At 47.8% G+C, this 22981-nt stretch overlaps 1 protein-coding gene across 10 annotated transcripts in view; it reads right to left on the bottom strand.

Moving 5' to 3' along the window:
- The window catches only part of CBFA2T3 (CBFA2/RUNX1 partner transcriptional co-repressor 3), a 79750-nt gene that overhangs the window by 11383 nt on the left and 45386 nt on the right, over nucleotides 1–22981 (bottom strand). For 2 of the 10 annotated variants that reach the window (XM_083456475.1, XM_083456478.1), the window contains exons 3-9: nucleotides 20346–20423; nucleotides 15921–16162; nucleotides 14088–14177; nucleotides 9728–9909; nucleotides 8607–8857; nucleotides 4459–4544; nucleotides 1943–2141 (exon numbers count right to left, since the gene is read on the bottom strand). In XM_083456475.1, the coding sequence (XP_083312601.1) occupies nucleotides 1943–2141; nucleotides 4459–4544; nucleotides 8607–8857; nucleotides 9728–9909; nucleotides 14088–14177; nucleotides 15921–16162; nucleotides 20346–20423 (1128 nt within the window). Of the gene's footprint in view, nucleotides 1–1942; nucleotides 2142–4458; nucleotides 4545–8606; nucleotides 8858–9727; nucleotides 9910–14087; nucleotides 14178–15920; nucleotides 16163–17796; nucleotides 18286–20345; nucleotides 20424–22981 lie in introns of those variants that run through there. The other 8 variants (XM_083456477.1, XM_083456479.1, XM_083456482.1 and 5 more) reach the window with 6 other exon arrangements.

Raw genomic sequence — 22981 nt, 5'->3', positions numbered from 1 at the left:
GAAAGACAGATGGAGAAAATGCTGTTAAGAAATGCTAAACATTCGACCTGATTTAAAAGCAAAACAAAACACAAAAGCGTAGCAAGATCCTCAGCAGATCAGTCGTGGGAGAGCCTCTGGCCTCTACACTTACCTTCTCAACACCTGATGCCATGTATGGCATCATATGTGGAACAGGTAAAGACACAAGTGGGCCAATTCCCCCCCCAAGCCCTATTGCACTGTGATTTGCAAGCACTAAGAAGCAGCTGATCATTGGGGCTTGCAAAGCTCAGAGCACAGCACTGTGCAAAATGCCAGGTGACTGACAGACAGGTGGCCCTGTCTATCTGTTACACCTGTCTAGCAGGGGGATGGGGCATGCTTAAGTTATGACTGTGCGTCCAGCTGTTTGGTACAGGGCTATCTGCGCCCAAAGCTAATGGTGGATGGAAGCTAGTTTAATGGCAGGGGCACCTGTGCAAAGTCAGTGGCTCAAAATGCCATGCAGTGAGGAAGAGGGATGGCAGGGATTAGTCAAGGAAGCAAGACTGAGAATGTTAGCGGAGTCTTGCTGGAAGAGACCAGATGAGGACCCATCTACTCTTACATCCCACAGTGGCCAGCCATATATGTCCAGGAAGCCCAGTGGTGGGGAGGGAAGGCAACAGCCCTCCCTGATTTCTTTCAATGCCTATCATCTAGTAGCGATGAATGGACTCAAATAAAAGAAATATATCCAGAGGCAAACTGCCTCTGAAGGTGGAGATTCCATGCAGGCATCATGACTAATAGCCATTGACACGAATTTGCCTAACCCTCTTTTAAAGCCATTTAAGGCAGTGGCCACCTACACCGGCCCTTGTGGCAGTTAGTTCCACAAGTTACTTGTGAAGCAGTACTTCCTTTGGTCCACCTGTAACCTCCTCGTTCCTTTCATTGGGTGATCCCGCGATTCCTGTACTGTGACAGAGGGAGAAAAGCTTCTCTCCATCCTCTCTTTCTCCTTAGGTTCTCTGTTTATGATGCAGTCATGACAGATGTTGGAGAGGTGGATTGGAAGCTGAAGGAAACTAGCTCAGGGGCAGAGCACCTGTTTGGCATACAGAAGGTCCCACGTTCAAATCTATGTCACCTCCAGTTTAAAGGCATCAGGTAGCAAGTGATGTGAATGACTTTTTTTAAAAAAAACAACCTGAGATCCTGGAGGGCCACTGCCAGTCTGAGCAGGCAGCACTGGACAAGATGGGCAGAGATGGACATAGGAAGCTGTTTTATACCAAGTCAGGTCCTTGCTCCAAATAGCTCAGTGTTGCTGACACAACTGGCAGCAGCTATTTAGGGTTGCAGGCAGGAATTGCTTCCAGACCTACCAGGAGAGGCTGCCAAGGATTGAACCTGGGACCTTCTACATGCCAGGCAGCTGCACTAGCCCTTGACTTGGGGCACTTCCAGCCTGTCACTATTTTGGAGGTGGGATTCAATCACATCCCTGCATATTCAATCTGCACAATTAAAGCTGATTTGCAGCTCCTGCAGAACAAACCCGCTTCCCTCAGAGACTGGACTTTTTGCAACAGGTGGGAAAGGAACCGGGAAGCGTGGGATGAGTCTCACTTTGAGGCCACGTCATCTAGCCTCCCTACCAACAAATACAGTGGTACCTCTGGTTAAGAACTTAATTTGTTCCGGAGGTCCTTTCTTAACCTGAAACTGCTCTTAACCACTTCAGTTAATGGGGCCTCCCGCTGCCGCTGTGTGATTTCTGTTCTCATCCTGAAGTAAAGTGCTTATCCTGAGGTACTACTTCTAGGTTAGCGGAGTCTGTAACCTGAAGCGTTTGTAACCCGAGGTACCACTGTAATGGGAAATGCTCATTCAATAGCTAACATCGTGTAGTCGCCCAGCAAAAAACAAACCAGGCCGAATGCTTAGGAGCCCAGCCTATCCCTCGCATGGGTACCTAGAGGGGACGCCTCAGTGTTGGCAGTGCTATTGTGAGGTCGCGTGGCAGGGCTGGGCCCCTTCTTCATGTCCTCGGCGTCGCTGTAGCGACGGATCCAGTGGTTCAGCTCCTCACGGTCGGCTTCCTGGCAGCGGCGAAGCACGGTGAGCGAGCGGCGGGTCTTCTCCACCATGTCCATGATGCAATTCAGCAGCTGCTGGGTGGAAGGCCACAACATAAGATCTTGGGTAGCCTGGGATGGGGGCACCCTCCATAGCCCTGACCTGCTAGCTCTGCCCAGGCACCATCAACCTCCATTTCCCCACAGGCCGTGGTGGCCTACTTTACAGGGTTGCTGTGAGGACGGTGAGAACTAAAACTGCATCCACAGCATGCATTTAGACCACATTCACACCACTTTCAAAGTCATGGCTCCACCCAAAGAACCCTGGGAACCATAGTTTCCTCACCCACAGTGCTACAGTTCCTAGCACCCATGAAAACTATAGTTCTCAGGATAAATTTTTTTTGGCAGGGAAGCCATCTGCTTTGCATATAGGTTTCCATATGGGTCACAGCCACCTCCATCTCCCCTACCTCCTTTTCCAGAAAAAAATACATTTTCCTTTTGAAAGATCACTTTGATCCTATTTTAAATAATGTGGCCAAGTTGAGTTGCTCCTGCTGTTTCCTCCTCGAAAGTTTATGTTAGGCTGCTGCCGTTTGTTCATTTGTGTGCTATTTTTATTGTCTATTACTGTCTTTTGCCTAATCTGCTTTAGCATTTGCTAACAGTTTCTTTATTGCTTGTAGGAGGGCTTATTTTGGTGTTTGTTCTGCCCCCCCCCCCCGGAGAAATAAAACACCGAATAGAAATTATTAAAAGTAAATGATCCGCCGCCAGAACTTAAGAGTATAATACATGCAGAAATATGGGACTTAAGAAACTAAGCTTACATACATGGGTGTGAGTGTGAGCATGTGTGACAAGAGAATTCTCCTGGACAGCGTTGGGCAACCTGGCACAATCCAGTTGTTTTGGACTACAACTCCCATCAGCCCCATGGCTGATGGAAGTTGTAGCCCAAAACATTGGGGAAGTAAGGTAGGTTAGGCTCAGAGATGGAGACCAGTCCAAGATCACCCGGTGAGTTTCATGGCCCAGAGGAGATTTGAACCCTGGTCTCCCAGGTCCTAATCCAACACGCTAACCCAGTGGTTTCCTAAGTGGTGGTGAGATTACTTAGGGGGGGGGCACTAAAAAGGAAGCAGGTGGCAGGGGGGTGTTGGAGGTGTGAATATGAAAGGGCTGGTGCTGTGCTGTTTTCTTTGTAATTATCTGTATGGTTTTAATAGTTTGTATATGTGCATTTAGTTTTAATTGTTTTTTAATGATTCCCCCCCTGTGTTTTTAGCGGTTCTTGTTTTTAATCTGCAAACTGCCTTGAGTCCCATCAGGGAAAAATGTGAGAAATAAATAAATAAATAAATAAATAAATAAATAAATATTATTAATATATTTATACCATGCCCATCTGGCTGGGTTGCCCCAGCTACATTGGGCAGCTTCCAACACATATAAAAACATAATAAAACATCAAACATTAATAGTAACAATCCGGTCCAATATAAAGTCATAATAAGAATTATGACAATATTAATAAATAACAAAAATAAACTACTTTAAGACTCTGAAAAGCTGGTATCACTGGATCAAGTTCAGCAGTTTTGCTGAATTAATTAAACTGAATAGTTTTAATTGGATTTTGAATAAATGTGCAATTCATTGTAACTTTTTTGAATTTTACTGTGTTATTATCCTGCCATTCTGAATAATGCTTTTTATAGGGTGGAGTTGGGGGTCCCAGGGGTGAGTTTGTGAAACCGAGGGGATGGTGGCCTGAGGACGTCTGGGAACTGCTGCTCTAACCACTACACACCTCCACTGCAGGCAGGTGTGTCTTCCCTGTCACCTGCTTTTCCAGCCGGTGGATGGTACCTGGAAGAGCAAAGCTAACGGGTTCTTTTTGTCAATTGGCCAGCAAATCTTCTCCAAGGCACAGGGACATCTTGCTTGCCTCCCACCCTGGCAAAAATTAGCAGTGAAAAAGTCCAAAGTGTACAAGTGACTGGATGCTAGCCAATACCAAGGGAAGGGTCTTTATCTCTGTGGCCCCTGTGCCAATGCAGCATCCTTCTGGAGCACAGCTGTGTATCAGCCACTTCCCTCCCCTAGGGGTTCAGCAGGCAAAACTGTTCTATTTGCTCAAGCTGTCCTAGGGATATAATTATGCCGCTTTATCACGTGACGCCGCTCTGCTGCCAATTTCTGTCCAGTTAATTGTTTGGTGTGTTTCATCCCGGTGTTATCCTAATCTGTTGCCAGCCTCCCTAGGGATTGTTTGATCGGAAAGCAAGGGCGTAGGTCTTGACAATCAATACGTTTATATACAAAGGTCTGCGCTACAGCCTCTACCCCACACCCAGATTCCATCCCAGCCACCGCAAGCCATGCGGTGGGATTTGGTACATACATTGTTGAGGTGCTTCCACTCCTCGGCCCACTCTCTGTCCGTTAGCCTGTGGTCGATGACTTCCTCTTGCCGGGAACTGTGCACAGCTTAAGAGAGAAGAGGAAAATATCACCAATCAGGAAGGTGGGTGGCACCGCAAACTTTTGGCATCAGGCCCTTGAGAGCAGTTGCAGAGGGGTGGGCCTGGCCGCCCCACATGACACGCCCGCAACACACCCGCACATATAGGGCACACACAGGTAGAGATGGGTCAATATGCCAATTCAGTTTTTCTCTGTTTCTCACTTTCGCAGATCTAAGTTCAGCTCTCTGCACTTCAGTTTGCAATATATTAAAGTTATCATCCTGTGACGTAAAAAGATTAAGAAAGTGAAACTGCAGTAAGAAAACATTTTGTAACATAGTCCAAAACCGAGATGAAGGGAAGTCAATCATTGTTGTGTTGTTTAGTCTTTTCCTTTGCAATGTGGTCTTCTCTTTTTTCTTTTTCTTTACCTGCTATGTTTTTGATGTGTTTTTCTTTTGATTTTGTTTATCATGTGTTTTCTTTTTGTTTGTTTATTGGTGCTTGATATTGTAAATTAATAAAAAGAAAAAAGTTATCATGAAAACTTACCAGCTCGCTTGTGTAAATTTATCCTAGTTCAGAATATACATTTCTGAATGCTGTTTTGCCTAATAGACACATTTTTTTTGCAAAGGAAAAGGTTATTTCCACTAATGTGTGCATTTATATGCAGACTTTACCCCAGCACATGCATTTTTGCACACGTTGCTCAGCTGGAGAACTGCACTGCAAAATTCAGCTACATTTTGGTCTGCATTCTGTTTTAGAAAGTGCAGATTGGGTAGACTTGCCTTTAAATGCAAACTGAATCAAATCCCCCCCCCCCATCCTTATCCATGGGGACACAGCAGCTCCTGGGTCCAAGTGCCCCATCTAGGCTCCTCCTTTTTTCTCAGGCATCCAGAGCCTTAAAAGCAGCGTCCTCTGGTTGGCACCTGGTATTTCGACCACTTCTTCAGGAGCAAGCATTGGGGAACATGAGGGTGTTAATCCCCAAAGGGGTTGTCTCCATCCTGTGATTGGCCGAGGGTACGGAAAGACCGGCCTCTGGCTCCCTCATTCTCTGCTCTGTGGTTCTTGAACTTGGATTAGAAATGCCAGCTAACTGCCCACTCTGGCTATCAGCTCAAGACATAAGGCAGGGATGGGATGCTGAGGATTGAACCTGGGTCTTTTTAATGCAAAGCATGCTAATGTCCTTCCACTTGCTAGACCTGCTTCCTCCAAGTCCTTCTGTGGGCTCAGCCTGGCTAGGAATGGATAGCGACACATACCTTTAAGACCACATCGCTTCAAGGGACATGCATCTACAGTAAATTTGTGTCCTATCTCTTTCTGGCTGACACTCTGTGACAGATGCCCCATGCCTCATCTAAGGATGGAGGAGAATTTCATTTGGTCAAGTTGTTAAGCAAACCAATTTGTACCTCCTGAACTAATGCACAGATCAGAACATCATTACCCTTCAGATTTCACACCCTTCCAAATGTTGCTATACAGTTCTCAGCTGAAAAACATCCCCAAATGCATTTTTTTAAAAATAGTAATATGGATTTTATGGTAAAGTACATTCAGGAATACATACACTGAGATGGATTCAAGATGACCTTAACAGAATAGAGAACTGGGTCAAAACTAACACAATGAATTTCAGCAGGGGCAAATGTAAGGTTCTACACTTAAGCAGGAATAGTTAGATGTGCAAATATAGGATGGGGGACACCTGGCTTGATAGCAGTGCATGTGAAAAGGATCGGGGGGGGGGGTCTTAGTAGACCACAAACTTAACATGAGTCAACAGTGTGATGCAGCAGCAAAAAAATCTAACACTATTCTAGGCTGCATCAACAGAAGTAAAGTGTCCAGATCAAGGGAAGTAATGGTACCACTCTGTTTTGTCTTGGTCAGACCCTCACAGTTTAAGAAGGATATTTAGAAACTGGAATGTGTGCAGAGGAGGGTGGCCAAGATGATGAAGGGTTTGGAAACAAAGTCTTAGGAATAGTCAAATGAGTTGACTGTTTAGCTTGGAGAAAAGAAGACTGAGAGATGATAGGATAGCCATCTTTGGCGATCACTCATAGCTGAGTAAGATTGTCTTCCATGAACATAGTCTTAACACTGAGTCCGTAAGTGACTGTGGAGGCCAATTCCGGATCCACACATTCTTCCACAGTGGGGACATAGGTTTCTGGTTGGGAGTTGATCATGGTGAGGATTTGCCAAACGAGCCTTCCTCTTAACACGTTTCTCCCTTTCATCCTGAGTTCAAGTGTCTTCAAAGTCCATGACACGTTTGGTAAAGGCTGTTCCCCACTTGGAGCACTCACAGGCCATTGTTTCCCAATTGTCAGTGTTTATACTACATTTTTAAAGATTTGCCTTGAGAGAGTCCTTAAACCTCTTTTGTTGACCACCAGCAATACGCTTTCCATTTTTAAGTTTGGAATAGAATAGTTGCTTTGGAAGATGACAATCAGGCATCCGAACAACATGACCAGTCCAATGAAGTTCAGGTTGAAGAATCATTGCTTCGACACTGGTGATCTTTGCTTCTTCCAGTACACTGGCATTAGTTTGCCTGTCTTCCCAAGTGATGTGTAAAATTGTTTGGAGACACCGTTGATGGAACCTTTCAAGGAGTTGGAGATGGTGTTTATAAGTGGTCCATGTTTCACAAGCATACAGTAAGGCTGGTAGTACAATAGCTTTGTAAACAATAATTTTGGTTTCTCTGTGAAAGTCTTGGTCCTGAAACAACACTCTGCACTTCAATGCTGGTTTTCGGCATCAATGTCGGCCCTTGTGGAAAGATAACTGCCCAGGTAGCAGAAGCAATCGACACTTTCCAACGTTACACCATTGAGTTGGATCTGTGGTGCTGCAGAGGGGTTGTTTTGTGCTTGTTGGTGCAGCACTTTGGTTTTTTGGATGTCAAGCAATAGGCCAAGTTTTTCGTACGCTTCAGCGAAGATATTTAGGATGGTTTGCAGGTCATCCTCTGAGTGTGCACACACTACATTGTCATCAGCATACTGAAGCTCTATGACAGAAGTTATGGTAACCTTACTCTTTGCTTTCAGCCTACTCAGATTAAAGAGCTTTCCATCTGTCTGATATATGATTTCTACTCCGGTGGGGAGTTTCCCTTCGACAAAGTGTAGGATCATGGTGATGAAAATAATAAACAGAGTTAGGACGATAACACAACCCTGTTTAACACCTGATCCCACTGTGAATGGTTCACTTTGAGAGCCATTGTTATCTGCGATTGTTGCTGTCATATTATCATGGAGGAGCCGAAGGATGTCCACAAATTTATCTGGGCAGCCAATTTTAAAGAAGGACAGTCCACAGGGCATTAAGATTTACTGTGACAAAGGCCTTAGCCAGCTCAATAAACACCATGTACAGGGGTTGGTTTTGCTCTCTGCATTTTTCTTGACGCTGTCGAGAGGTGAAAATCATGTCCACTGTCCCCTAGAAGGTCAAAAACCATTTTGGGATTCAGGAAGGGTAGCCTCAGATATTGTTAGGAGATGGTCTGCTAAGATTCTTGCAAGGATTTTGTCGGCTGCAGCTATTGAAGGGCTGTCTGAAGGAAGATGCAGTAACCTTGCTTCCTGCTCCTATGGAGGGTAGAACCTGAACCAATGGATTCAAATTTCAAGAAAGGAGATTCCAACTAAACATTAGGAACAACTTTCTGGTGGTAAGAGCTGTTCGGCAGTGGAATGGACTACTTCGTAAAGGAGTGGACTCTCCTTCATTGGAGGTTTTTAAGCATTGTTTGTATGTCATGTAATGTCATTGAGATTCCTACACTGCAGGGGGTTGGACTAGATGACCCTTTGATCCCCATCCAACTCTACAATACTATGATTCTGTGAGTTAAAATAAGTTTGCAAATACGTTTTCTGTGGTAAAATAAAAAAATAAAAAAGATATTGGTAAAAAAAAAAATTTTTGAACCGTTAATAATAATAATAATAATAATAATAATAATAATACACAGATTACTGTGAAAACTGGATGGGATGGGCACAGAACAGAAATAGGCAGCACCCCCCATGCCACTTACCAGCTTGCCGGTGGCGTTCCCTCAGCTCCCGAGGGTCGGGGTGCCGGTAGGCGTCCCGGTAGTGGTGTGCTATGGCCATGTCCTCGAGGCGGTAGTGCTGGGGAGGGGGAGGCGTGGGGTGGGGCAGCCCATTGGGCTGGTGGCTGATCCCATTGCTGGGACTGTAGCGCTGGGCGGGGCTCATCGTGCATGGCCTTTTGGTGAGGTGTTCTGGGTGCAGAGGGTCACGGTCCAAGCCATTGTCTTTGGTCCTGTCCCGGAAAGAGGGTGGAGCGTCAAACGGGTTTTACAGAACCAAGCATCCTTAACCAATAGTTCAGAATAGTAGCAGCAGGGACAGAACTAACAGTCAGTCCTCAAGAGCCAGGCCCACTTTTTGAAAGGAGCACAATCCGGGTATATGGATATAGCACCTTCCTTTGGAGCAAGAACAGCCAACCTGGTGCCCTGTGCTAATGTGGTTAAAGGTAAAGGGACCCTGACCATTAGGTCCAACCATGACCGACTCTGGGGTTGCAGCGCTCATCTCGTTTTATTGGCTGAGGGAGCTGGCGTACAGCTTCCGGGTCATGTGGCCAGCATGACTAAGCCGCTTCTGGCGAACCAGAGCAGCGCACGGAAATGCCGTTTACCTTCCCGCCGGAGCGGTACTTATTTTTCTACTTGCACTCTGACATGCTTTCGAACTGCTAGGTGGGCATTAGCTAGGTGCTAATGTGGTTAGGGGACTACAACTCCCATTATCCACAACCATTGACCAAGCTGCCTGGGGCTGATGGGAGTTGGAGTCCCACAATATCTGGAGAAAAGCATGCTGCCTTTCCTTGTCAAAGTTGAGAATGCTGTGGACCAAGACTCCCATTGGGTTGGGGGGGGGATGTCCCACCCTTGCTGTAATCTGGAGGGCACCAGATTGGCAAAGCCTGACCCAAAGGCACAAAAGAGTGGTTTCCTGCATTTTGCATTTCTTGCTCCAAGCTGCCTTGGAGATCCTTTGATCGAAAGGCAGCCTGCAAAACGTTCCCAATAAATAGGAATTTGTTGGGGCCAAGCCTCCACCCAGCCTAGCACACCAACTCTGTCCAATCCCCCCCTTGCTTTTTACCCACAGAGGCCTGTACCTGTCTGGTGTCCTTCTTTTGCCCCCCTCGTTGACCTCCAAGAGCAGCTCTGAGGAGTCGATGGGGGAGGAGGCGTTGGCGTCCAGGAGGAGCTGCTCGTGCTGCGCCAGGTATTGTGCAGGCGTCTGCTTGGCCATGCGGGCGCAGTGGAGGAGCTCGCGCTGCAGCAAAGGCAGGTTGGCCTGGAAAGAGGGCAGAAGGCGGAGAAGGTGAGGAGCGCTCTCCTTAAGAAGGAAAAAGAACAGCAGGCTGTGGTTTCAATATAAGCAACTATAGCCTGGCCTGGATACTGAACGACAGGGGTTGGCATTTTTTTCAGCAGGGGGCCGGTCCACCTTCTCCGTCATGAATTTGTCCAGTCCTCTTTTAAAGTGGGAGGTCATCACTGTCTCCCAGAGGAATAAGCTCCACAGTTTTAACCATGCCCTGCGTGAATAAATACTTTCTTTCACCTATCTAGAATTCTCTAACATTCAGCTTCATTGGATGTCCACTAGAGAGAGAGCGAGAGAGACTTTCTCTATTCACTTTCTCCATGCATCACCTCTACCATGTCACTTCTTACGTGCCTTTTCTCTAAACTTAAACGTTCCAGAATCTGAAGGCTTTCTTCAGAGTAGCTCCAACCCCTGGATCATTTGGGTTCCCCTCTTCTGAACCCTTTGCAACGTGGCAGTATCTTTTTTTTTTTTTAGATGAAGGGCCCAGAACCGTACACAGCATTCGAAATGTGGTCATGCCACAGATTTGCATAATGTTGTTACGATATCGGCAGTTTTATTTCTGGTTCCTTTCCTGATCATCCCATAAACAGGGAGCCACCACTGAAAAGACCCTTTCCCCTTGCCGTCCTCCTCTGAGCCTCCCTCAAAGAAGGGACTCGTACTGGAAGTGGGCTTAGGAAGGGGCAGAGCTGTGTCAGGTCCTGCAGCCTGGGGAACGCGGAGTTCACTCGAGCGGGGGCTGCTCTCATTGCTCCATTGAGAAAACAATGCCCCCCAGGCAGCCTCAGCGTCTATCAATGAGACTGTGCTGGCTCTGCTCCAGAGAAGCCAGTGAGGGTCCCATGGCCCTGCGAGGTCATTCCCATCTCTCCTTTGCACAACGGAAAGTGTTTGTAAATAAGCTTTCTCCCCTTTGCTCCTTTGACTCCTCACCCCACCCAGCGAGTTTCTCACGAAGCTCCAGCCCTCCAAGAAGAGCATCCGCAGGAGCAGGAGCAATTAAGCAAGCCCAGAGCAGAGCTTTGTGCCGTCAGCCAACCCTGGTTTCCTATTTAGGCAGCTGATCGCCAGCCAAATCCCCATCTGTTGGACATGTTAGAGCGAGGACTGATGAAATCCACTGCTGTGGATTCCAGGGCAGCAAACATCCCCCCCCCCCGCTCTGCCGCCACCCCCCCTCTTCATTCTTCCTCCATTTCCCTCCTTCCCTCTCTCCCCTGCCCTCTCCATCCCCCCCCCACCCCCAGTCACCATCACATTTCAAGAAAGAAAAACAATGAAAAGAAATAAATAACATCTCTGGGAAAGGCGCGCCGGAGGCCGCCTGGTTGCAGTTAGGGTAATGAGAAGCATCTGGAGCCCTGGGTGGAAACAGCTGGAAGCAGGGTGGGTGCCGGAGAGAGGAGCAGGAGGGGAAGAGATGGGGGAGAGGGCTGTCAAAGGGCTCCTTTCTCATTCAAAACACTGAGTCTCTCTCCTCTCTCTGTCTCTCTGCTGGCAGAAAGGCGCCAGGCTTGTGGTCTGCCCCCCAAAAACTCTGCCAGGAAGAGACAAAGTGGTGGTAGTTATGGGGTGGGGGTGGGATAACGGACCAGTTTTCCCAGGGGTTGCTCAGCATTAGAGCCAAACTAGACACGGCGTTTGAGGCAAGGAATGGCTTTGGAAAATACAGTACAGTACAAGCCCCCTTTTTCTCCCCCCCCCCACCTGAATTGGGACGTTAGTCTGGGACGTTAGTCTTTAAATATTTGGCCTTGCCACAGCTCCAATGAGAATTGCATTCTTTCTCCTCCATGGCTTGCTATTTGCAAGTGGATGAAAGCTTCCATTGGTGGGAAATGGATTTTCAATGGATTAGAGTGTGGGCTGGGTGGGCTGCCATGGTCCCAGTCTGTCTCAGGCCTCTTTGCATTGGTTGGTTTTTTAAAAAACAAAAGCACCCAAAAAACATTACATGCAGGGCCAAATCAAGTGACAATTGCCCATGCTTTGGATGCAAAAAGGTTCCAGATTCAGTATGCCTGGGAATGACCTCTCTGCCCCTGAAGAGCTGCTGGCCACCAGTTTTGGCAACACACAGCTAGATGGCCCAATGACCGGACAGGGCTTAAGCCAGCTTCCTATGCTCTGAATGGTGCAGCTGATAAATTGCTGAGCGTGTACAACAGTAGAAAAAACATAGCATAGGCATCCCCCTAAAGGTCAGGTGCAGAGTGTCCTTCTTCCCCCCAGGGATCGAAAACCTGCCTGGAAGCCATTCCATCCTCATTCTAGACATACAGTGCCTCTCTGTGGTTAATTGCATATCCTCCAACTTCCCGCGGATCAAAATCGGGACACTTGTTTTTTGGTCCAGAGCTCTCGTGGGAGCCAGGTGACTTTTGTGAGAGTGAAAAATGAGCTTCTTTTGGTCTGGCACTCTGCTTGCGCCAAAGCGTTGGACCAAAAAATGGGACATTCCAGGATTTAACCAGAAGTCGGGATGTCTTCTGTAATTCTGGGATGCTCCGCTTAAAATGGGACGGTTGAAGAGTATGTAATTGGTGATGAGAAAAATGCACTCTGCACGTACTCAGAGGCAGGGCTAAACTCTAGCAAGTTCCAGTTTGCCTACACCTGAAGGAGTTTGGGTTTCTGCTTAGGGCCAAATGGCACCTTATAGCAAGCATGCAGCTAGCTATTGCGTGCTTGTTTTCCTTTCTTAAATAGCCTTGAGCGAGGCAAGGCAGGGAAAAGATGATGAGGACTGGGGCCCTAAGGCAGGTAAAGGATGTCATTCCCTTGATTTCCCACTCGGTGGTCCTGATCCTGATCAGCCCCCTCCAAGTGCTGTTCAGCAAAGACTGCACATCGCTACTTTCAGCCTTAACGTAACATGTGGATTGACCCTGGGTCAGCATTTCTGGATGGGCTACATGGGTCAGCAGGAAACCTTCTCTGCTCAGGAAATATTTTTTTGCGGCTTCTCTAGAGCCATGGAAATCACAGCCCCAGAGAAGTGGGAAGGTGGGGGGTGGGGAAGAGGCAAAAGGCAAGTCTTCTGTCTTTCATGCCTCTCTGATAAACAAGGGCAGCTGAGAGCAGCCTTTGCAACTTCTGCTAGAGAGATCCCGTCTTGCTTGCTTCTACAGAAATGCCAGGGCTCAACAGATCCTCAGATTGCAGGATGGGCCTGGCACTAAGCAAGAGAGAGACATGGGAAGACGCTGATCAAAGCTCAGAGACAATTGTTTGATATACGGTATTCTCTCTGTCCTGGCTATTCCAAAGAGGATTTGTTTTCTGAAAACAGCAGACCTTGCTATGCAGCAGAAGTCAGTGCGGTGGGAGTGAGAAGGAAAGGAATGAAGGGTTGGGGGGGGGGGGTTGTCACGGCCAGCCCTGACATTAGACAGTGAAGCAGATCTTACCTTTGAGATGACACATCCTGAACATTTTTAATCAGCTCCAAAGCTTGCGGTAAGCCTCCCTCAGGAGCTGCTGCCAGTCTCCATAGGAGAAAACAGCCTACCCATCTGATCCCTCTTGCAGAAAGAGTCATAGCTCAGTGGGAGAGGAGGTCTCAATCCCTGGCATCTTCAGGTAGGGCTGGGAGTTTCCCCTGCCTGAAGCCCTGGAGAGCTGCTGCCAGACAGTTTAGGTAATGCTGAGCTAGAACAAGGGTCTGACTCAGGAGAAGGTAGATTCCTCTAGTCCCATTTAACCAGTCCTTTGAGAACCATGAGGACTGGAATCTTATTATTCTGTTTGAGGGAAGGGTAGAACATCTGCTTTGTATGCAACTGGTCTAGACAGTACTTAACCAGAAGGGGCAGTGAACTGGCTCAGTGTCAGATAGCTTCCAGTGTTCCAGGACATGTCTTGACCAGTCCAGGAAGTAGAGAACCAACCAAGCTTTATGTGTGGATGATGGTTCCTGGAAACCATCAACTTCTTCCAAAGGGAAGGACCTGCCGGACCTGACATAATGGTGTCTAGGTGCCTCTGAGAGAGAGAACAAGTTGGCCCAAGCATTCTAGGATCCAACTTGCATTCAGCTGTGTGAAAAGGTGTCTATGCAACAAAGAACCTCCCCCAAATTATGAAGCTGGTATAAGTTCAAGTCGTGCAAGACAGAAGCCTTATAAAGGGTCTACCTTCAAGAATGGGATGACGAAAGGACGCAGAGGGAAGTTTGTGGCCTCCTGGAGCTTGGAGTGGAATTCCTCAATGGTCAGCGTGGAATTCTGCAAAGTAGAAACAGCACGGGGTCAACGATCCTGAGGACTGTGGATTCATGTCCAGCAAATTCTCTTCACTGGTCTGGCTCGTACCTTACTTTAAACCACCGCAGCACCCTGGTAGAATGGAAGTGTGGCAATTTTCTCTCCATGCACCAGCATGCTTGCCTTTAAACCATAGTTAAGCTGAACTTAACTTTGGAGATGGGGCCATGGCTCTCTGGTGGAACATCTGTTTTGCATGCAGAAGGTTCCAAATTCAATCCCCGGCATCTCCAGGTAGGGCTAGGAGAGACTCTTATCTGAAATCCTAGAGAGCAACTTCCAGTCAGTGCAGACAACACTGAATTAGATAAACCAGTAAAAGGCTGCTTCCTATGTCTCCTAAATGTGATTTAAACGGATGCTGTCAATCATATTGGGGTTCTTTAATCATAAGTTCTGCCCCACCCCCACCCCACCCCCGGTTTTTATCAGAACCACATTGCATAGGGAGTTTATACTGTGTATTCATGAAAACTGATGCCCCTGCCATGCTGCAACTAGTGATATGGGGGGAAAGCTCCCATGGTTCCAATGGGAGCTTATTACCTGTCACTAATTGCAGAACTGAGGGGGTGATTTGGGCAGAAATCATGGCTGGGGAGGAAAGGGGGGGGGACTCCTCTCCTCCTTATAAGGTGAGGGCCCATTAAAAAAAATCCCTTGGTTGAATATTAAGGAAAGAGATACAAGCAATTGGAAGTCACACATTCAGTCATGCCTCATTAGGCCCTCTGTGTTCGTACATCCTTACACATCTCTGCCAATGACCTTCCCTCCTCCACTGTCCCCCACATCACCCAGAGGTCTCCTGCTCTCCCTCAAATGACTCCACCCTTTCCCTCTTGTTTTGCGCAGCATGGATATCAGCACAAATCACTGGCTTACATTTGCAGCTCAGGGCGTTGCTAAAGGCACAAGAGCCACTAAGAAACTGGCAACACCCCTGCCACAATGTGGATAGGGTTTGCTTGCCTTGCTGACAATTTGATAGGGGCAAGGGCACCTAATTTTTTTTGTATCGGATGACATGACCCTGTCCAGCTAAGCAAAGTAATTACCACTAAGTAATATCAAGCTAAGCAAACTATTACCACGTTGCATGACCATAACTTCCAGAGTATGAATCTGTTGCAGCGCAAATGACAAAGAATCTTGGGGATTAGCATGCATCTGGTGAAAGGGACCCCAGATTACGCTCTAATAAATGTGTTTGCGTCTGAGGCAGCGGTGGGGAACGCATTTTAGCCCAAGGGCCGTATTTCCTCACATGCAACCTTTCGGGGACCACATGCCAGTGGAGCCAAAGGCAGATGTAGGTGGAGTGAAAGATGTGACCTTTGTGTGGTCAGAGTCAGAGGTTTGTAGATAATCCACATCCCACACCCCTCCCATCCATGCAGGCTGCAGAGCAGGACCATTGTGGGGTATGGCCTGAGAAGAGTCCCCTGAAGGCCCTTATTTCCCCCCTGGCCCTGATGTTTCCCAGCCTTGCTTTAAGGTGCCCCAAATCTCCACAGTGCACCTGTAGCAGGTGTAATGAGCAGAGGAACGGCATTGCAGCTTAACACCACCCACTGCTGCCTTCTTTGCAAAATGTATTTCAACCAGCTGCAATGGCTACCAGGTCCCCCCGCCAGCAAAGGATCTCTGACTGAAGACAGGGATCTTGCCACCAAGGGCAGAGCGTGCAGGCCGCGAGCTTACCACGAGGCCCAGCACCAGGGCACGAACGCGCTCCCCGATCTCCGGCGAGATGTCGTTGCCGAACTGCTGCAGCGTGGTCAGGAAGCGCTTCAGTTTGCTCAGCTGGCGTGCCCCGCAGGCCGGAGGGAGTTGGTGGTTGGACAGCGAGGCCGTGGAGGAAGTCGCAGGCCCATTGCTGAAGCCATTGGGGGTGGAGGGCGCACCGTTAATCGCCGTCGGGGAGTGGCTGCTTCCATTCATTACTGCAAGGAAAAAAGGGAGAAAGCGGTAACAAGAGGGGGTTTGCTATTGCAATCTTGCATATAGTAAGGCACTGTGGGATAAGGAGGAAAATCATAGTGGATCCCAGAGGCCCTATGTTAATCTACAATGGGACACAGTTGCAAAAATGGCTATGGCCCTTTGGGGAGAGGTTTTGCAGGAGGATCCCAGGCAAGGGGAAGGCTATGTCTTTTAGGACCAACAAACCCCATGAGCTTTTCAGGTGGAGGCGAAATATAGATGCTAAACCAGTTGAAAAAAAAGACCAAGCAAGATTGGCAGGTGTGCATCCCCAGAAAAAGGAATAAGATCTGTGGAGTTAACCCTGGCTGGTTCGGAGTAGGGGTTGGCGTTTTACATGAAGGAGTTTTCTGTGCATGAAAGCTAGGTCATTTGAAAGAGGCATACTTTTAAATCATTTTGCAGATGCAAACAAGCAGTATTTTTTCCTCCTCCCTGAAAGAGAGAGCGACCCTAAAGACACTCTTCTCAAATGGGTTTCTCTGAGCTCCACAAGACCCCAGCTGCTTCTCTTAGTCAGTGAGGGTGGAACAAGAGGAATGAAACAGTCTTATCCAGCTGGAGGGAACGCACAGGGTTAAATCCTGCTCAGAACTGTCAGGCTGCACAAAGATGTCCCAAAGGCAGATTATTGACCACTGTCTGGTCCTCTGCAATGTTACTAAAGTGAACAGGGACTTGTGCAGGAGACATTTTCTGGTGGATTGGGACCCGGCTGCCTAACACCAGAGAAGCAACAGTGCTCTAAGAGTCAAGGCAGAAACTGTAATATCCTGATGCTAAGATTCTAAAAAGCAAACACACCCCATTTACTAGGGAGCAAGTCCCATTCTTGGGACGATGTGCTTCCAAGAAAAGGAGTGTTTTTCCAGAGAAGCAAGTCCCTCCGGCTAAGTGTGGATAGGATTGTGCCATGAATATCCTAGAATCATATTCCAAGGCTAATTGTCTTCCTGACGAGCCCTACTGCTTCCAAGACCTTTCCACACAAGATGCTACCCCCCCATGCCCAGCTGACCTCCCACACTGAAGCAGTAAACAAGAGCTGAAAAGCCGGCCTACAACAACAAATCTAACTGCGCTGAACAGAGGCAACATATTCCCAGACTGCAAAAGCTGCTTTCCAGCCCTGTGCTTTTACACGTGTTCTTAGGCCAGAGACTAATGACAGATTTTGAAGCAGTATGAAAGAGATGTTGTGGTTTTCCCTCCCTCTCCCTCTCCCCCCCTCTCTCTCTCTCAACTTTTGATCCTCTCAAGTCAAACAGGTGTTGCAGGTTTTAAAAAAACCCCACAGGAGCTCCCCTGCAAAGCCTGTTTATCAGAGGTCAAAACCTAACTTGTTTGCCCACCCCCTTGCAAGCAGCCATCCCTCCTCCCCAAGGACCCTCAGAAAATGTAGAAACGCCTGTCTCTCTGCAGTCAGGGCTGAGAAACAGCAGGCAACAATGTGCCCCAGGCAGACACTGTCCCCTGCCTTGGAGGAAGAGCCTCAAATCCCAGCATCCTTCTTGGGAACAAAAAGAGATCCTGAGCAGTCCTCGGAAGGTGCCAAGTTTGCCTTGCCTAGTTTCAGTCGTCACTAATCACTAACCTTTCCCGCTGTGGCACTGACACCTCCTTGGGAAGCCGCAGCCGTCGGGGCTTTTGCCGTGTGTTCCTGGGCTCCTGCTCAGTCTCCGGCAGGGCGAGAACCGCCGCTTGCTAAAGAGGTGCCGAAAATAACCGCTCGGCCACAACTGCTTTTATTCGAGTGACAGGTGTGTTACTAAGTTAAACTCTGCATATGTCTCTGACGCTTTAGGGATGGGGGCTGCGTTTGTGGGTCCTCCTCGGAGGAGAGCTGCGTTTGTGGGTCCTCCTCAACTAAAAGAGGGAAAGGATATTTGGAAAAAGTGGGGCATGTCAGCCGTCAAGCTGCCGAACTGCCCTAATTGCACTGGGGAAATAATGGAAGGTGTCCTTAGGCTGCACCTGTGCCCAATCTGCTCTGAGGTCGAAGAGGGCCTGTGTGCTGTTGCCTCTTTGCAGAAGTGAAGGCATATGTGTCAGCTTGCAAGTTTGGCAGGCGGTGGGGGAAGGAAGGCAGGGTTCAGGCGCTTGTCTCCTATGAAACTTTTTTTTACTCACAAATTATGCAAATTAAAAAATGCAAAGTTCATTTAATACTTTTGTATCCTTTGTTCAGATCGTGGCTCTCCAGTGTAGCTCCCAAAATATATTTGCATGGACAAGTTTATATGCATAGATGCAAATTTAGGACTGTACCAATGGGAATGCAATAAATCTCACTGCAGTGGGGGAAACTGGCCAATGAAGTTTCCTTCCTTCCTCAGTCCTCTATTACACACAGAGACACATACACACATACACACACCCCTTCTGTATTATTTTCACAGAGCTCACCAGCAATGCTACAGACACAGCTATTATTTTGTAATAGTATGCATGGGAAGTAAAATGGAACACCTTGATGACTGTTGGAATTGAAGTCACAGAATGGACCGTGTGCTACAGCCACCACGCTGTGTACGTAAGAAGAACTTGTAATTGGACACTGTTCTTTTGAAGGGTTAATTTGAACCAAGACCTATTATCCCTAGTTCATATTATATACAGTGGTATCTCTGGTTATGAACTTAATTCGTTCCGGATGTCCATTCTTAACCTGAAACCGTTCTCAACCTGAGGTACCAATTTAGCTAATGGGGCCTCCCACTGCTGCCACTGCACGATTTCTGTTCTCATCCTGAGGTAAAGTTCTTAACCCAAGGTACTACTTCCGGGTTAGCGGAGTCTGTAACCCAAAGTGTGTGTAACCCGAGGTGTTTGTAACCCGAGGTACCGCTGTATTGCACACGCAGTGGTTAATCCCCTTGACACCAGTTGGCTGAGCTGGTGTGATGATGGTACAGAAAGTTTGCAAACATTCCGACTGGCCCAGGGAAGCAAGGCTATCAGAATGCTTGCAGTCCAATTTACCTGAGGGAAAGGTACGTTGTCATTTTGACTGGGATTAAAATTCCACACAGGTCTTAGGGGCAGGCACATCTTTGTGGGGTGGGATATGAAGTGGGAAAAGATCATAGACTGATGGAAAGATTAGGGGCAGAGGGCCCAGAGGCAAGGTACTTGAAGAATGTGGAGCAAAGTAGGTCGCTGACTTTCTGAGTGGAATATTACTGAAGTAAATAGAGAATAAGAGAAAGGAGCTGAATTTTATTTATTGATTTGGACTAACTAGTCCATTCTGTGGTTGAAGGCCTCTAGCAGGCAGTAACAATAACACAAGCAGGTGCCTCAGAGCATGATAAAAGTTTCCCCACTTTCTTCACTGACCAACCACAATGCTCCCACTATACCTGAAGCATTGGGAGGTGGTGCCTCCAGGACAGAAGGTGCGGCTTTCTTGGTCTCTGTCTTTAAAAAGATTCTTTACAAATGATTTGCCATTGCTCATTTGAAGATGCCAACTGACGAAATGTACGCAAATTTAAAATGGCCTACCACCTAACACTGAGGCAGGTGAAATGAGATACACCCAAAGGACCTTACAAAGAGGTAGGAAGAAGAAGATTTCCTGTGATGCTAGCCAACTGGGAACCCTCTGAGAGTGAAATGTGGGGGGGGGGGGGTTGCCAACCTATGGGGCAGCACCCTATAGACAACACTGCCTGCACCAACTCCAGCAAAAGTGCATTTGCTCCCCTCCTGTATTTACCTAGGGGAGAGGTGAGTAACCTCGGATCTGGGGGACAAATGTGGCCCTCCAGACCTCTGTGTCTGGCTCTTGGGACTTTCCCCCTAGGCCACACCCTCCCTAGCCATACCCTCTCTGGTCTTGCTTCAAACCCTTATTGAGCTCCCCCCCCCCCCGGGCTGGAATGTGTCCTTGAACTTTGAACAGGCTTCCTGCTTGCCCAGATAGCAGATCATGTATGTGTCGAAATTTGCCTACTGTACAAAGGTCAAATCAACATGCATTGCTCCACCCACTTTTGTCCACCACAGGCATGCGGCCCCTGGGAGGTTCCCCTGAAGAGAATGTGGCCCTTGGGTTTCCCCCGCCCCTGCTCTAGGGGAAGCAAAGCTGAGCTACAGCTTCTGCGTCTCTTGCTGACGGGCACGTTTCATCTTACTTACAGAGACACACCATGGACCATTTCAAGCAACCATGAAAACGGCCGCGGGGCAGAAACATCGGCGGCCCAGCTTCACGATCTGCAAGCAAAATAAAACATACGCTATCAGGAGAGACCAGAGGTGGCAGGGCACTTCCTTCCTGAAGTCCCTGATCAGGGCTGGGGCAGTAGCTAGGCAGGGCCTTAAGCTTACCCATCTTGGCTGGGAGATTTCCTTCCAGTGTGTGAGTTTAGTTGCAGGGGCAAAACTCTTAACCAATACTGTCCCTTCTGCCTGAGGGTGTCCTGGAAAGGTATGGGTTGGTCATGCAATGCCCAAACAAAGACTAAGGTTGTGCCAAGAGGCTTACGCTAAACCAGCTTCATAAACTGCAATGCAGATTGAAGGAAGCCACTCCCAGCTTCCTAGATTGCCAAATTAGTGTGGCTTGCCTGCCCATATTACAGACCCTCCCTATTTTCCAGGGACAGTCCCAGATTCACAGAAGCTGTCCTGGTTTCTGATTTGATCCTGGAATGTCCTGCTTTCCCTTAGGATGTACCTATTTTCATTGGAGAAATGTTGGATGGTATGGTATTATCTCAACTGAAGGAGCTGGGGGCTGACAACTCACTGTCTTGCTGACACTGGAGACTCACAAATGGTTGCTCTTTGGCCTGCTGATTAGGGGTGTTGTTGCCAGATACTCAAAAGGACTGGGGGCCCAAATTTGCACATGTGCCTAGAGTGCCTGTGGGCAAGTGGAGGGGGGGGGTGGCATCTCCTTTAGGCCTCTGTATCTGGCCTGAAGAACACTCCCCAGACTACACACCTCACTGGCATTGCTTCGCACCCTGGGAATATATTTTTTCCAGTTGGAATGTGTCCTTGAACTCTGATAATGCTTTTTGCTCATCCAAATGGAGGTTAGATAGGGATGCACGAGTAGAAAATTGCCTACAGTAGGGTGCTAATATTTGCATTTGTTGCTCCACCCACTTTTGCCTCTGGCCCCGCCCACCACCGGCATACAGCCCTTGAGGTTGTCAGGAAAGGAATGAGTCCTTCAGACTGAGATAGGTCCCCACCCTTGGTCTATGGCTATGCATGCCATAAAGCCAGCTCCATGATGAAATGGGACCTGTTCTAGAAAGCACAACCATGTGGATGTGTTTGTTTGTTTTCTAGATAAGAAATCTGCCTGGCAACAACCCACTTTCCAGGTTAATGGACTTTGTGCTGAAGCCTGGTGAACAGCTCTCCAACAGCTGTATTGGTTTTTTTTTATTAATTAAGTGCATGTATCGGTCGCTTTGTAGAAGAGTTTCAAAGCGATTTAGCCAGATAAAATACAACAAATAGAAGCAATTTAAAACCAGAAAAGATTTATAACAACGAACAATGCAAAATGCATACGGTGCTGATCACAAGATAATGACGTGATCGTCAGTATTAACAAACACTTGGAAAGTATAGAATAGCCTTTCCTGATCTGGTATGCTCTAGCTGTTTGGGACTACAACTCCCATCAGCCTCAGCCAGCAAAGCTGGGGTTGATGGGATATGTGGTCTAAAACAGCAGAAGGGTACCAGGTTGGCGGACGCTGTATAGATTAAAAAACATACAACAGAAATTAAGAGAAGGAAGGGGCGTGGGAATGTAGAGCATCTCTGATTTCCACCAATGTGGCAAAGAAAATCTACAGAGGGTGCGTGGTGTCCTCCCCGCCCCTTGCTTCCTCATGCAACAAGCCTGGCTCACTATGACATAAGAACAAAGGAGAAGGACTGGCTTGATCAGAAAGGGTCAGATGGATTAAGGGAACTTGGGCTACAGAACTGACAAGCATGTCTGGTTCAGAACCAATTCAAGATGTAAGAACATAAGAAGAGCCTGCTGGATCAGGCCCACTAGTGGCCCATCTGGTCCAGCATCCTGTTCTCACTGTGTCTAGTCAGATGTTGCCGGGAAGCCTCCAAGCCGGTCCTGAGCACAACAGCCCTCTCCCCTGCTGGAGTTTCAAGCATTAGGGGAGGTAGGACATCATTAGTAACCATTGCAACTTGCTTGTTGACATCAGAGCTGGAATAACAGGTCCGAGGTTCCCATGCCCTATGGTGTAATGGTAACTCTGTAAACAAGCCTTCCTTTATGTAACTGAAACAACCATATATGGATCCCCTTTTTGTCCCTGCCTCTCCTTCCTTCCAATTCACCAGTGTCAAATTTCTTCACTGTATGCTCCTTGGGCAGGGACCTGCCTCCTTGTACACTGATTTCTCCATCCCTGGCTTACACAATATATTTAGTGAGCTTATAAGGGCTGGAAAGATAACTCTGGCATCTAGCTTTCCTTGGGAAGATTCCCATAATAAAAAGGATCTGGGGAGAGAGGAACCAAGCAGTTCATAGACACCAAGTCCTCCTTTGCACATCCGTGTGCTCTCAGCAGCCACCATCTGGCTGGGAAATCCGCCCCTGGCATCTTGCTCCTTGGCTGTGGGATCCTGGATGGGCCAAGTCTCTGCCATAGCTCTCGGGTGGCAAACCATCAGGCTAGGTGGTTATTAAAGCCGCCCAGTTTAGGCTGAACATCTTAGCAGAGCTCTTAGTAAGGGCACAACACCAGCTGTTTGCTAATATCCACTCGAATTAA

This window comes from Podarcis tiliguerta (assembly GCF_965153285.1).
Source record: "Podarcis tiliguerta genome assembly, chromosome: 8".
In the NCBI taxonomy this organism is placed as follows: domain Eukaryota; kingdom Metazoa; phylum Chordata; class Lepidosauria; order Squamata; family Lacertidae; genus Podarcis; species Podarcis tiliguerta.
Note: the sequence above shows the minus strand (reverse complement) of the source record. Positions and strands in the feature narration are given on the sequence as shown.